At 46.5% G+C, this 14215-nt stretch overlaps 1 protein-coding gene across 8 annotated transcripts; it reads right to left on the reverse strand.

The window, feature by feature from the left end:
• Positions 1 to 488: 488 nt before the first annotated feature.
• On the reverse strand, positions 489 to 13011 carry LOC126984308 (uncharacterized). Of its 8 annotated transcripts, none has more exons than XR_007736567.1 (5): positions 12295 to 13011; positions 10901 to 11347; positions 9840 to 10019; positions 869 to 1414; positions 489 to 631 (listed from the first exon to the last, which is right to left on the reverse strand). XR_007736567.1 is itself a non-coding variant. In XM_050837933.1 (5 exons), exons 1-5 carry the CDS (start codon positions 12694 to 12696, stop codon positions 599 to 601), a joined length of 1521 nt encoding a protein of 506 aa, XP_050693890.1. In that variant the 5' UTR covers positions 12697 to 13011; the 3' UTR covers positions 489 to 598. The 8 variants fall into 8 exon arrangements, 5 of the variants coding, with proteins under 5 accessions (XP_050693890.1, XP_050693889.1, XP_050693892.1 ...); XM_050837933.1 differs by having other exon boundaries at positions 956 to 1414; XM_050837932.1 differs by having other exon boundaries at positions 586 to 709; positions 956 to 1414.
• Between the last annotated feature and the right edge of the window lie 1204 nt (positions 13012 to 14215).

The raw sequence follows: 14215 nt of genomic DNA on the forward strand, positions 1-14215 counted from the left end.
AAAAGTTCAGTTTCAATTCTTTTTATTGTATAAATGGTATTTTTTTTTCCATCCGTGAAGGTCACACACACTTAGCAGCACGAAGCAGCAAACAGGTCCAGCGCGGACACTGTTTCCTTTGTGTGTAGAGAAACACTGGTTTAATGAAGCCTTGGATGACGGACAATTAATGTTCTCGTTCAAAATTAAGTGTTAGAAGAAAAGGGAAATTCACAGCAAAAGAACACTAAGTAATTTGAGTAAAAGAGGGTAAACTTTAATTTTCTGCCCTTTCCCAGTGTCTAATGTAGTTATACACGATTTTTCTTAATGCACGGTCTAATTTGAAACCTGACCTCCGTGTATAAGGAGGGATTACTGTAGTGTACAAAACATCATGCTCAATAGTACAAGAAACTGACCAACACATTATACTGAACTTGAAGTTACAGGAAATAAAAAACAACAACAATACATTAAGAAAACAACCACAATCTCCTCTATAATGTTGTGGTGGTGGTGGTGGTGCAGGCCAGTACCCTCAACACCACACACAGTCCACCACAATTTCCTCTATAATGTTGTGGAGGTGGTGGTGGTGGTGCAGGCCAGTATACCCTTACAGCACCACGCCACAGTCCACCACAGTCACCTCCTTAATGTTGTGGTGGTGGTGGTGGTGCAGGCCAGTATAACCTTACAGCACCACGCCACAGTCCACCACAGTCACCTCCTTAATGTTGTGGTGGTGGTGGTGGTGCAGGCCAGTATACCCTTACAGCACCACGCCACAGTCCACCACAGTCATCTCCTTAATGTTGTTGTGGTGGTGGTGGTGGTGCAGGCCAGTATACCCTTACAGCACCACGCCACAGTCCACCACAGTCACCTCCTTAATGTTGTTGTGGTGGTGGTGGTGGTGGTGGTGCAGGCCAGTATACCCTTACAGCACCACGCCACAGTCCACCACAGTCACCTCCTTAATGTCGCTGTGTTGGGCTGCCTCGGCCACCACGTGCAGTCCCTCCAACACCTCACCGAAGACACAACAACAAGGCCACACATCATCCTCCTCGTCCCTGGTGGTGATGGTAAACATACCCTGCCTCCCCCTCCCCCACACATCCCCTGCCCGCCATGGCCTCCCCTTCACACCCTCCTCAAGGCCAGGCAGCAGCACACATTCCCCCTCACCATCATTACTCTCGTAGTCCCCGCCAAACACATACTCTCCCGGCTCCCCCTTCCACCACACATCGTACAGCCTGGTGCCGCGGTAGGAGGGGCCGCGCTGCCCCGTGCACAGCATCAGGAACTGGCGGCCCCGCTGGGTGTCGGGGCTCAGACGGATGTGGACCCGGCGCGGCGCACGGCCCGGCCAGGACAGGTCCAGGAACACCGTGCAGGGGGGGGAGGGCGGCACGACCTGGTTGACCTGTACACAGACACAACAGGTGGTGACACACACACACACACACACACACACACACACACACGCGACGATGCTGCAGCCGCCGCAGCCGTAAAATAGCTCGCAGTGGGTTTAGGGTCGGGAAGCATATTTAAACTACTCCAACGGAACTTTACGACCTACTAACGGGGTGGCTGCGCCCCCCTCGACCCCCCATTCTAACCAGGGGGGGCATGGCCCCCCCTGGACCCCCCCACCTGTATACGTGACTTATTTCAGCAAGGAGGTATTTCTCGCAACACCGGCTGCGCCGTCGCCAGAGGAGGCTTCCGCAAACATTCTCCACTATTTTCAAGAGTAAAAAAAAAGTCCTTGAATTTGATTTTCAAAGCGTTTCCATGACTTTTGAAGGTTGTAGAAAAGATTATATCTGAAGAGATAGTGTTGTTACATGAGGTATGTAATGAGATACTGGCACTGACCTAAAACGAAACTATAATATATATATATATATATATATATATATATATATATATATCAATATATATATATATATATATATATATATATATATATATATATATATAAACACACACACACACACACACACACCCACACACTCACACAACAGGTGATGACACACACACACACACACACACACCCACACACACACACACACACACAACAGGTGATGATACACACACACACACACACACACACACACACACACACACACACACACACACACACACACAAAATGTGATGACACAAAAACACACACACACACAACAGGAGATGACACACACACACACACACACACACACACACACACACACACACACACAACAGATGATGACACACACACACACACACAAACACACACACACACACACACACACACACACACAACAGATGATGACACACACACACACACACACACACACACACACACACACACACACACACACACACACACACAACAGGTGATGATACACACACACACACACACACACACACACACACACACACACACACACACACACACATAACAGGTGATGATACACACACACACACACACACACACACACACACACACACACACACACACACACACACACACACACACACACACAGGATAACGGGACAAACTATGAATTTGCTGAGGAACATAAGGACGGCATTTGTGTATTTGGACGAGGAGATGATGAAGAAAATAATAGTTACAATGATAAGGCCAAGGTTGGAGTATGCAGCAGTGGTCTGGTCTCCTCACGAAAAGAAGAACATAAGGAAGCTGGAAAGAGTGCAGAGAGTGGCAACTAAGATGGTACCGGAGCTTAGGGATCGGACTTATGAGGAGAGACTCACTAGCATGGGGCTCACAATCCTGGAGAGAAGAAGAGAGAGAGGAGACCTGATAGCGGTGTACAGGGTGGCGAGCGGGGTGGAGAATCTGGACAGAGAGGACCTGTGTGTGTGTGTGGAGCGAGAGAGAAACGAGAGGACATGGAAATAAGTTGAGGGCGACCACGTGTAGGCGAGATGTGAAAAAGTTTAGCTTCCCAAACAGAAGCTGTGGAATGGACTGGAGGAGGAGGTGGTTTGTGCAAGAAACATTCATGATTTTAAGGAAAAGTTGGACAAGAGCGGATATGGAGACGGGACAGCGCGAGTGTGGCTCTTTTCCCGTATGTCACAACTAGGTAAATACACACACACACACACACAACAGGTGATGACACACACACTGGAGTAGGTAGGAAGACACCTACCGAACGGGCGCAAGCCACTCCCGGTGAGTTTCCCTATTGTCTCACCAACACCGGAGAGTAGTTCAGCATGCTCTCTAAAGACAGATCCTCCCTTTATCCACACCACACTACATTCACATAACATATACACCTTTTCCCAAAATTAAAATTTCAAAATGGCGCACCTACACCAAGCCTCGGAGTCCCCGCCTGGGGGGGGACCACAAATTCCCCCAGGGAGGACTCCCCTTCTGGCTTCCGACCCGAGAGGTGTCTTGATAACTCCTCGAACCTCTTTCTTCTCAATTTCTGCAACATTCGCGGTCTTCGCTCTAATTTTCATTCTGTGGAACATCATCTCTCCTCCTCTAAACCTCACCTTCTCTTCCTTACCGAAACACAGGTTTCTGAGGCTACTGACAGCAACCTCTACTCTGCTCCCTCCTACTATCTCTATCCTAAATTTCAATCCAAAGCTGGATGTTGCGCCTACGTGCGCAACGACATCACTTGCTCTCGTGCCCACGACCTTGACTCTTCTGAATTTTCCACCATCTGGCTAAGACTTCACTGTCATTCTATTACTAAATACATCTGTGCTGTTTATCTCTCACCTAACTCTACCAACTATGTAAAATTCTTTGACTATTTGAATTCTAAAGTGGAGCACATCTTGACCCACTCTCCTTTCGCTGAAATCTCAATCCTAGGAGATTTCAATGTTCACCACCAGCTTTGGCTTTGATCCTCTTTCACTGACCATCCTGGTGAACAAGCCTACAACTTTGCTATCCTCAACGACCTAGAGCAGTTGGTCCAGCACCCTACACGCATTCCTGACCGTCTTGGAGATCGGCCCAACATTCTAGACCTCTTCCTTACCTCAAACCCTTCTGCTTATTCTGTCAAACTGTTCTCTCCGTTGGGCTCCTCCGATCACAATCTTATTTCTGCATCCTGTCCTATCGCTCCTGTACACCCTCTGGACCCACCGAAGAGGCGATGCTTCTGGCATTTTGCTTCAGCTCGGTGGGACGACCTGAGGATGTACTTTTCCGATTTCCCGTGGAATGATTATTGCTTCCAGGATAGAGACCCCTCTGTGTGTGCTCAGGGCATCACAGAGGTGATTGTCTCTGGAATGGAGGCATACATTCCTCGTTCTTTCTCTACTCCTCACGCTAAAAAGCCTTGGTTTAATCACGCTTGTCCTCGTGCTGTCAATGATAGAGAGGTAGCTCACAAAAGGTACCAGAGCCTTCAAACTAATGCTAATTATGAACTTTACATTTCTGCCCGAAATCGTGCCAAATCTAATCTCCGACTAACCAAAAATTCTTTCATTAATAGAAATGTCAAAACCTTGCTTTCTAACTCTTCCCGTGACTTCTGGCATCTAGCCAAAAACATCTCCTCCAACTTCACTTCTTCATCTTTTCCTCCACTCCTCAGTCCTGACGGCAACACTGCCGTCTCATCTATCTCTAAGGCTGAACTCTTCTCTCAAACTTTTCTAAAACTCCACTCTGGACGATTCTGGGCATATTCCTCCTACTCATCCCCCCTCTGACTCCTTTATGCCCGTTATAAAGATTCTTCAAAATGATGTTTTCTATGCCCTCTCTGGCCTCAATCCTCAGAAGGCTTATGGACCTGATGGAGTGCCTCCTATTGTCCTTAAAACTGTGCCTCCGTGCTGTCACCTTGCCTGGTCAAACTCTTTCGCCTCTGCCTGTCAACATCTACCTTTCCTTCTTGCTGGAAGTATGCCTTCATACAGCCTGTGCCTAAGAAGGGTGACCGCTCCAATCCTCAAACTACCGTCCTATAGCTTTACTTTACTTTCTTGTCTATCAAAAGCTTTTGAATCAATCCTTAGCCGGAAAATTCAAAAGCACCTTTCCACTTCTGACCTTCTATCTGATCGCCAGTATGGGTTCCGCAAGGTGCGTTCTACTGGTGATCTCCTAGCCTTCTTAACTGACGCTTGGTCCTCCTCTCTTAGCCGTTTCGGTGAAACTTTGCTATTGCGCTGGACATATCAAAAGCTTTTGATAGGGTCTGGCACAAATCTTGCTTTCTCAACTACACTCCTACGGTTTCTATCCTTCTCTCTGTACCTTTATCTCCAGTTTCCTTTCTGACCATTCTATTTCTGCCGTGGTAGACGGTCACTGTTCTTCCCCTAAATCTATTAACAGTGGTGTCCCACAGGGTTCTGTCCTATCTCCCACTCTTTTTCTGTTGTTCATTGATGATCTTCTTTCCAAAACGAACTGTCCTATCCATTCCTACGCCGATGATTCCACTCTGCATTACTCAACTTCTTTTAATAGAAGACCCACCCTTCAGGAACTTAACGACTCAAGGCTGGAGGCTGCAGAACGCTTAGCCTCAGACCTTACTATTATTTCCGATTGGGGCAAGAAGAACCTGGTGTCCTTCAACGCCTCAAAAACACAGTTTCTCCACCTATCCACTCGACACAATCTTCCAAACAACTATCCCCTATTCTTTGACAACACCCAGCTATCACCTTCCTCAACACTAAACATCCTCGGTCTATCCTTAACTCAAAATCTCAACTGGAAACTTCATATCTCATCTCTAACTAAATCAGCTTCCTCGAGGCTGGGCGTTCTGTACCGTCTCCGCAAGTTCTTCTCCCCTGCACAGTTGCTGTCCATATACAGGGGCCTTGTCCGCCCTCGTATGGAGTATGCATCTCATGTGTGGGGGGGCTCCACTCACACAGCTCTTCTGGACAAAGTGGAGGCTAAGGCTCTTCGTTTCATCAGCTCTCCTCCTCATACTGATAGTCTTCTACCTCTTAAATTCCGCCGCAATGTTGCCTCTCTATCTTCTATCGATATTTCCACGCTGACTGCTCTTCTGAACTTGCTAACTGCATGCCTCCCCCCCTCCCGCGGCCCCGCTGCACTCGACTTTCTACTCATGCTCATCCCTATACTGTCCAAACCCCTTATGCAAGAGTTAACCAGCATCTTCACTCTTTCATCCCTCACGCTGGTAAACTCTGGAACAATCTTCCTTCATCTGTATTTCCTCCTGCCTACGATTTGAACTCTTTCAAGAGGAGGGTATCAGGACACCTCTCCTCCCGTATTTGATCTTCCTTTCGGCCACCTCTTTTGTTTCTTTTTTAGGAGCAGCGAGCAGCGGGCTTTTTTTTTATTATTGTTTTCTTTTTTTGTGTGCCCTTGAGCTGCCTCCTTTGTTGTAAAACACACACACACACACACACACACACACACACACACACACACACACACACACACACACGTGCGCGCAACAGGTATGACACACACACACACACACACACACACACACACACACACAAACACACACACACAGACATAACACAGGAGAGGGATGGACTGCGTGTATCTGGACCTGAAGAAGGCTTTTGACAAAGTTCCACTTACAAGACTACTATGGAAGCTGGAAAATAAAGGAGGATTGAAAGGGAAAATGAAAAACTGTCTGGAAAGTTACTTAAGGGGAAGAGAGATGAGAACAGTGGTAAAGGACATGAAATCGGAATGGAGAATTGTAGATAGTGGAGTGCCTCAAGGATCGGTATTGGCACCAATACTTTTCCTAGTACATATTAATGATATGCCGGAGAAAGTAAGCAGTTACATGAGCCTGTTTGCAGACGATGCGAACTTGATGAGACATATAAGAAACAGTAAAGACTGTGAAATTCTGCAAGAGGACCTAAATAAGATTTAGGACTGGAGTTTGAAATGGGAGATGGAGTTCAATGTGAAGAAATGTCATGTAATGGAAAGAGTGAAGGGAGACCAAAATGGACATATAGAATGGGAGATGGAGAAATATTGAAAGTTCAAGAAGAGAGAGATTTGGGAGTGACAATACAAGATAATCAACAGTCTGAGAGTCATGTTAATAGGATATTCGGTGATACGTATAGAATGGTAAGAAATATAGGATTAGCATTCCACTACATGGATAAGGATATGATGAAAAAGATAATAACCACTATGATTACACCAAAACTGGAATATGCGGAAACTGTGTGCTCTCCCCATAAGAAGAAAGACGTCCAAAAAACTAGAAAGAATACAAAGGCTGGCAACGAAAATGGTTCCAGAGCTGGAGGGATGAACAACATGTTTGGAGGAGTGTCATATGAAGAAAGCTTAAAGGAAATGGACCTGCCAACACTGGAACAAAGAAGAGAAAGGGGAGACCTAATACAAATTATGGGACAAAATGGAAGAAGTAGACAATGAGGAGTTACTACTATGAGAAGGAAGAAACACCAGCAACACACGAGGACACAGTAAAAAATTGAGAAAAGAAAGATACTTGAGACATAAAGAAATATAGCTTCCTGCAAAGAAACATATAGGTTTGGAACAGACCAAGTGAGGATGTAGTATTGGTGAAGAGTGCGCACTAAGGAAAAACTGGAGATACATATATGGAGATAGGACCACACGAGCGTAAGCCCAGGCCCTGTAAAACTACAACTAGGTAAACACACACACACACACACACACACACACACACACACACACACACACACACACACACACACACACAAATGTAAAAAAAGGAGGAAAAAAGAGACAGAAGGACAACCAAAAAAACAGAGGAAAACCCACAGGGTTGGAAAGGCAAATTTCTGTTAGCATAAACTGCCAACCTCCAGGAGCTTCTAGAACACCCGAGGGAAAGGCAGGAAAAGGCTGTGGCTGAGGTCACTAAAGCTCTGAACACAAGGCAGGCCCTGGTGAAAGACGCAGCAGACAAGAAGCAGCGTGGGACAGCTACTGGCCAGATGCCGGCAAGAACGGAGAGGCAAAGAGGAGGGCTGGGACTGGCCGAGGCCGAGGCACCGCAGCCTTGGAGGGCGGCCCCCAAGCTGCGGGGAGAAGAGGTGCTTGGGTTGTAGCGGGGGATGTGGCGCCACTCAAAGCTAGGATGCAGACACAGATCATTGAAACTCAGCGGCCGCCTTCCCCCTCAGGCAGGGTCAAGTCTCCAGCCAGTGAACCCTACACTATGGACCGGAAACTTGCCCCAGCCTTGTCATTAACACGCGAATTTTGGAAAATCAACCGCTTTGGTGCGAATCGCCATAACTCCCTTATTTCTGGGGCTACAGAAATGTTTTTGGTATCAATCGACGGCAAAATGATAGGGCTATAGTTATAAATAAGCGACCGGGCTCCAAAACCTACTCAAAAGAATAACAAAACGAATAAATTCGCAAAAAACGGCTCTGAAAAAAAACATTTTTGAGTTCCCAACCTTGAAACTCACTAATTTTTTGAGAATTTCAAAAAAACTTATTTACCAAATATTTTAGCCCTACCAATGTGCTTTCCAATATGATGCATAACATTTTCCTACCCCCAGTAGTTTCGTCGCTAGAGCTCGAAACGTGACCAGAAGTCGCGACGAACATTCGCCGAATGTCTCATTTCACGCGCCGAGACGAAAAACCTTCCTGACGCCACAAAAATTAATGTATCTGCATAATTATTCATATATGAACACTTCAATATGTTGACTATCTTGTACTGAAATCATTTTAAGATATCTATATAAAAAGTTACTATTTTTATATAATCATTTCACTATATAAATCTACCTATATTAAGCACCTTATTGTACATGTTATTTATTTTATTTTATTTAGTATTCAACCCTATTTCTTCCCATTTATGAATAATACATTTAATTTGCTTTCTTTTGATACCAAATATGTATGTATATATATATATATATATATATATATATATATATATATATATATATATATATATATATATATATATATATATATATATATATATATATATATATATATTTGGTCTCGGCGCGTGAAATGAGTCAGATTCATCGAATGTTCGTCGCGACTTCTGGTAAAGCTCGAGCGAAAACTACTGAAGCTAGGAAGGCGTGCTTGGTGGCAAGTCAAAGCTCTATTAATACAGATTAATAATAAAAAAACATTGGAAAGCACGAAATAAATAAAAAAAAGTTATAAGCAAAAAACTAGGACGTGTCCAAATCACGGCAGAAAAACGGGCTATTTGGTGACGGCTCGACGACAAACTTGGAGGCGAGGTATCACAAAATCCTTCGAGCTGGTCACACTACATTGCCAAGAGGGGCGACATGCCAAAGTGCAGCCTTCTAGAGGCAATAGCAAGGTCACACTAGACAAAAACGGCAAAGTGTCTGGAGTTCGTCAAAATCGCTCTCAAAAGGGTTTACGTTTCGAGCTCTAGCGACGACACTACTGGGAGTAGGGAAATGTTATGCATCATATTGGAAAGCACATTGGCAGGGCTAAAATATTTGTTAAATAAGGTCTTTGAAATTCTCGAAAAATGAGTGGGTTTCAAGGTTGGGAAATCAAAAATTGTATATTTTCAGATCCATTTTCTGCGAATTTATTCAATTTGTTACCCTTTTGAGTCGGTTTTGGAGACAGGTCGCGTATAAAAAAAACTATAGCCCTTTCATTTTGCCGTCGATTGATACCAAAATCATTTCTTTAGCCCCAGAAATAAGGGAGCTATAGCAATTTGTACCAAAGCGGTTGAATTTCCAAAATTCGCGGCTTAATGACAAGGGCGCCGCAAAATCAAAAGAGTCCGCCGTCCATTACTTGAGATGTCACTGCTCCAGCTCACCTGCAGGGTTGCCGCGCCCAGTGGCGGGGGATGGTCCGTCAGGACATGGAGGCACGGCCGGCCGGCTTCGAGGCTTATTCTTGCGTGTCGTCGCTGACCTTCCACCTGGAGCTCAGCAAACACCCAGCCAGCCTGCAGCAGGCTCCTGGTGTGCTGTGTCAGACTGCGGAAGTCCTCGGCCTGCAAAGGTCCCCGGTGGAGGGAAGGGAGTTAAGAGCAAGAAGACCACGTCAGGCTGCTGCCTTGGCCGGCAGGAAACATGAGTGTGTAAAGAAAGCTGCTGACTCCTTAAGAGAGCTTTGCTTATGAAGCTGAACTCAAAACTCACTGAGACACTAACAGAAACACCAATTATGCCATGACAAGGTGACCACTGGTAACTCACTGAGACACTAACAGAAACACCAATTATGTCATGACAAGGTGACTACTGGTAACTCACTGAGGCACTAACAGAAACACCAATTATGCCATGACAAGGTGACCACTGGTAACTCACTGAGGCACTAACAGAAACAACAATTATGCCATGACAAGGTGACCACTGGTAACTCACTGAGACACTAACAGAAACACCAATTATGCCATGACAAGGTGACCACTGGTAACTCACTGAGGCACTAACAGAAACACCAATTATGCCATGACAAGGTGACCACTGGTAACTCACTGAGGCACTAACAGAAACACCAATTATGCCATGACAAGGTGACCACTGGTAACTCACTGAGGCACTAACAGAAACACCAATTATGCCATGACAAGGTGACCACTGGTAACTCACTGAGGCACTAACAGAAACACCAATTATGCCATGACAAGGTGACCACTGGTAACTCACTGAGACATTAACAGAAACACCAATTATGCCATGACAAGGTACTGTGACCACTGGTGCTGTGTTGAGGTAAGGCAAACACAGCAATCACACAGTGACAAGGTAAGGTGACTGCAGTGCTGTGTTGAGGTAAGGTAAGCACTGCAGTGACGTGTGCCAGGGACTCGCTGTAACAAGAGTGACACCCGGGGGTGGGGTGGGGCTAAAAATGAACTGTACTGACCTTCAAGTTTGGCTCTAAAATGAACTGCACTTTTTCCATGATGGTGAAGTCTGTGTATGACTGGGGCCTGGGTTCTTCTGCGTCTGACTGGGAACTGGGCTCTTCTGGGTCTGACTGCGAACTGGGTTCTTCTGAGTCTGACTGGGGCCTGGGTTCTTCTTTGACTGACTGGGGCCTGGGTTCTTCTTTGACTGACTGGGGCCTGGGTTCTTCTTTGACTGACTGGGGCCTGGGTTCTTCTTTGACTGACTGGGGCCTGGGTTCTTCTGGGTCTGACTGGGGCCTGGGTTCTTCTTCGTCTGACTGGGAACTGGGGTCTTCTGGGTCTGACTGGGAACTGGGCTCTTCTGGGTCTGACTGGGGCCTAAGCTCTTCCGTAGAAACAGTTTCCCAAGCCGCCTGGACAGCCTGGGCGGCCTCCAGGGCTGCACTAGATGCCTCTCTCACCTGAAACAACAACACTGGGTTAGGGAAGAAGCTCACACCCTCGCCCCTGTGTGCCGCTTTCTATGCCCTCTGTGTGTACCCCTGTGTATGCCCCTTGTGTGTACCCCTGTATATGCCCCCTGTGTGCACCCCTATGTATGCCACCAGTGTCTACCCCTGTATATGCTTGTAATGTGTATATTATTATGTACATATGAATGCATGTGTCGAAACACAAGCTCAGTGTCGCCACAGGATGTTAGTGGACACGTAGGCGCTTATGGTCGTGAGAACAGAAGCTGGGTTGACGCTAAATCAGCAAGGATCAGCACCGGAACGTTGTAAGTTCCGGCAAGTCATCACCGGAAGACACGCCCTTCCAGCAACACAAATAAAACGAGCGAGCAGCGCCAAGAGGGAGGAGAAGAAGACGGGTGAGGGCACAGGACACAAGGTCCGCTCCGGGTGTGCTCCCTCTTCGTGCGGCCGCTCACATAAACTTTGTAACTATTGTGTAAAGTTGTCAATACCATTTTTATACTAAAACTCTTAAAAACCACACACCTTTTCATGTCCCAGAGAGAGAGTGAGCTAAGTGAACTTAACGGCTTCCGCTCGGCCCATACAAATCTATCATCACTTTAATTACAAGGCTATTGTGTTATCTCACCTACTACAAGCAGCTGTGAAGCAGGCTACGGCAACACCGGCCCTTCAACGAGTGAGGCAACAGTTCGCGCCTTAAACAAACACTAAACAAACAACCAGTAACACACACCACCTTAAAACTACACCAAAAAAGTGTAACATGCTACCAGCGTGTGCCCTTGTGTATGCCCCTGTGTGTGCCCCCTGTGTGTACCCCCCTGTGTGTACCCCTGTGTGTACCACTGTGTATGCCCCTGTGTGTTGCCTGGTGTGTTTACTCATGTGACTGAGGGCCCAGGGCACAGGTGCGGCACACTCACCTTCCTGGCGGTGGTGAGGATGCCGGCGTCAGGGAAACACTGCTGGCACTCCTCCAACACCTGCTCCGCCTTATTGGTGAAGTGAATCACTTCACCCACCATCTTGATTGCCTCTTGCTCTGTTGCACGAGTGCGCAACTTCTCCCGCACAGCCTGCAGCTCCTGCTCCTTCTTCATCGCCTCCTTCCTCTTCGGTGCCACACGGAACTTTTCCTGCTGCAGGAGCTCCCTGGAACTCCTGCTCAGGTTCATCAGTCCCTGGAGGCTGTCCTCCAGCTGCTGCTGCCGCTCGACCCAGCCTGTCAGGGTGGCCTCATACTGGTCCAGCTGGGACTGAGCCTCCTGGCAGGCGGTGATGGCGGCCACAACTGTGGCCTCCTGTTCCTGCAGAAAGGAACGCATTTTCTTGGAGAGACTCGCTGCTCTCTTCTTGCCAGCTGATCCTGCTGCCCCTTTCCCCTTCCCGGCACTGGGTGGCGGCGAGGCTGCTGGTGCCGCCTTGCCATCTCTCAGCCTTCTTATTAAGGCCTCAATTGTATAGCAGACAGGGAACTGCCCGCCCTTGGGCACGGCATGGCTGACGCGGCACTCCGGACAGGTAACACGGCGCTGCTCCTTCAGTTTATCTGTGCACAGTGTGCAGACTATGTGGCCACAGGGCAGAGTGCGTGGCCGCTGTACTAAGTCATCAAAGCCTGTCAGGCACACTGGACACTCCCCGGGTTGTTGCCCTGAAACAGAGAGGCAGAGTGAGGGAGGCACTACAGCAGGAACACACTGGAGGTGTGTGTGTGTGTGTGTGTGTGTGTGTGTGTGTGTGTGTGTGTGTGTGTGTGTGTGTGTGTCAAGCAGGCAGTGGATAATACTGTAATTAAACAGGCAATACAATCTTCATAAAGTGTGGATAAAACAGTCTTGAACCTTAGTTAGCACAGCACTGTGCATGAATCATCTCTACTGATCGTGTCCAGTGACTCCAGTTTCCAGAGCCAGTCCTGTCCTGATCGCATCAGCTCAGACTCACCGCGGGATCAGTGTGCCTCTCACCAGCCACATGAGCCTCAATAGGCGCCACTTCAAAAATCCTGCCCCTGTGCCACCAGCGGGACATTCAACAACTGTCCCCTAAAACTGAACTTGAAAAATAAATAAAAATAAGTAAAAAAAAAAAAAAAAAAGACAATATTTTTTTCATTCTCAAAGTTAATGAAAATTCCTGAGTATTCCTGAAAATTCCCGTGGAAAGCTTCATAGCTCAAAATTCGTGTGACTTTTACAATGGTACTTCCTTATAGCACAACAGAGTGGAAAGTACTGGCGTTAAGCTGACGGGAATCATCAGTTTATCGTCTGAAATATTTCATGTACTTTCTTTGACAGAAAAATGGACTTGTGTCTATAAGGAAGGTGCCAATGATCAGTGGTGGGCTTCGTTAATCATAATCTTAACATCGTTATATTGTTAATGTAAATGTTAACGTTGATACCGTTAATCCAGCAAGAATGTATTGAATGTTAACATTAACGTCTATGAAAAAAGTATATCATTACAGTAGTCCTTGGTTTATCCGGCATGAACGGGTGTGGCAGATAAACCGTTGTTTTGAGACTTGCTCCTACGTAGAGATACCTCAGGACTGGAAGTTAGCTAATGTTACACCCATTTTTAAGAAAGGTAGGAAAGAGGATGTTAGTAATTATAGGCCAGTCAGTTTGACTAGTATACAGTGTGTGTGTGTGTAAGATTCTGGAGAAAATTATTGAGGGTAGTATTTGGGAGCATTTAGATCAGTATAGACTAATTAGGGACTCTCAGCATGGGTTTAGATGAGGTAGGTCGTGTCTCACAAACTTACTACAGTTCTTAGAACACATTACAAAGCAGTTAGATGAGGGAAACAGTATAGCCGTAGGTAATTTA

Source organism: Eriocheir sinensis, chromosome 56 (genome assembly GCF_024679095.1).
Source record: "Eriocheir sinensis breed Jianghai 21 chromosome 56, ASM2467909v1, whole genome shotgun sequence".
In the NCBI taxonomy this organism is placed as follows: Eukaryota; Metazoa; Arthropoda; class Malacostraca; order Decapoda; family Varunidae; genus Eriocheir; species Eriocheir sinensis.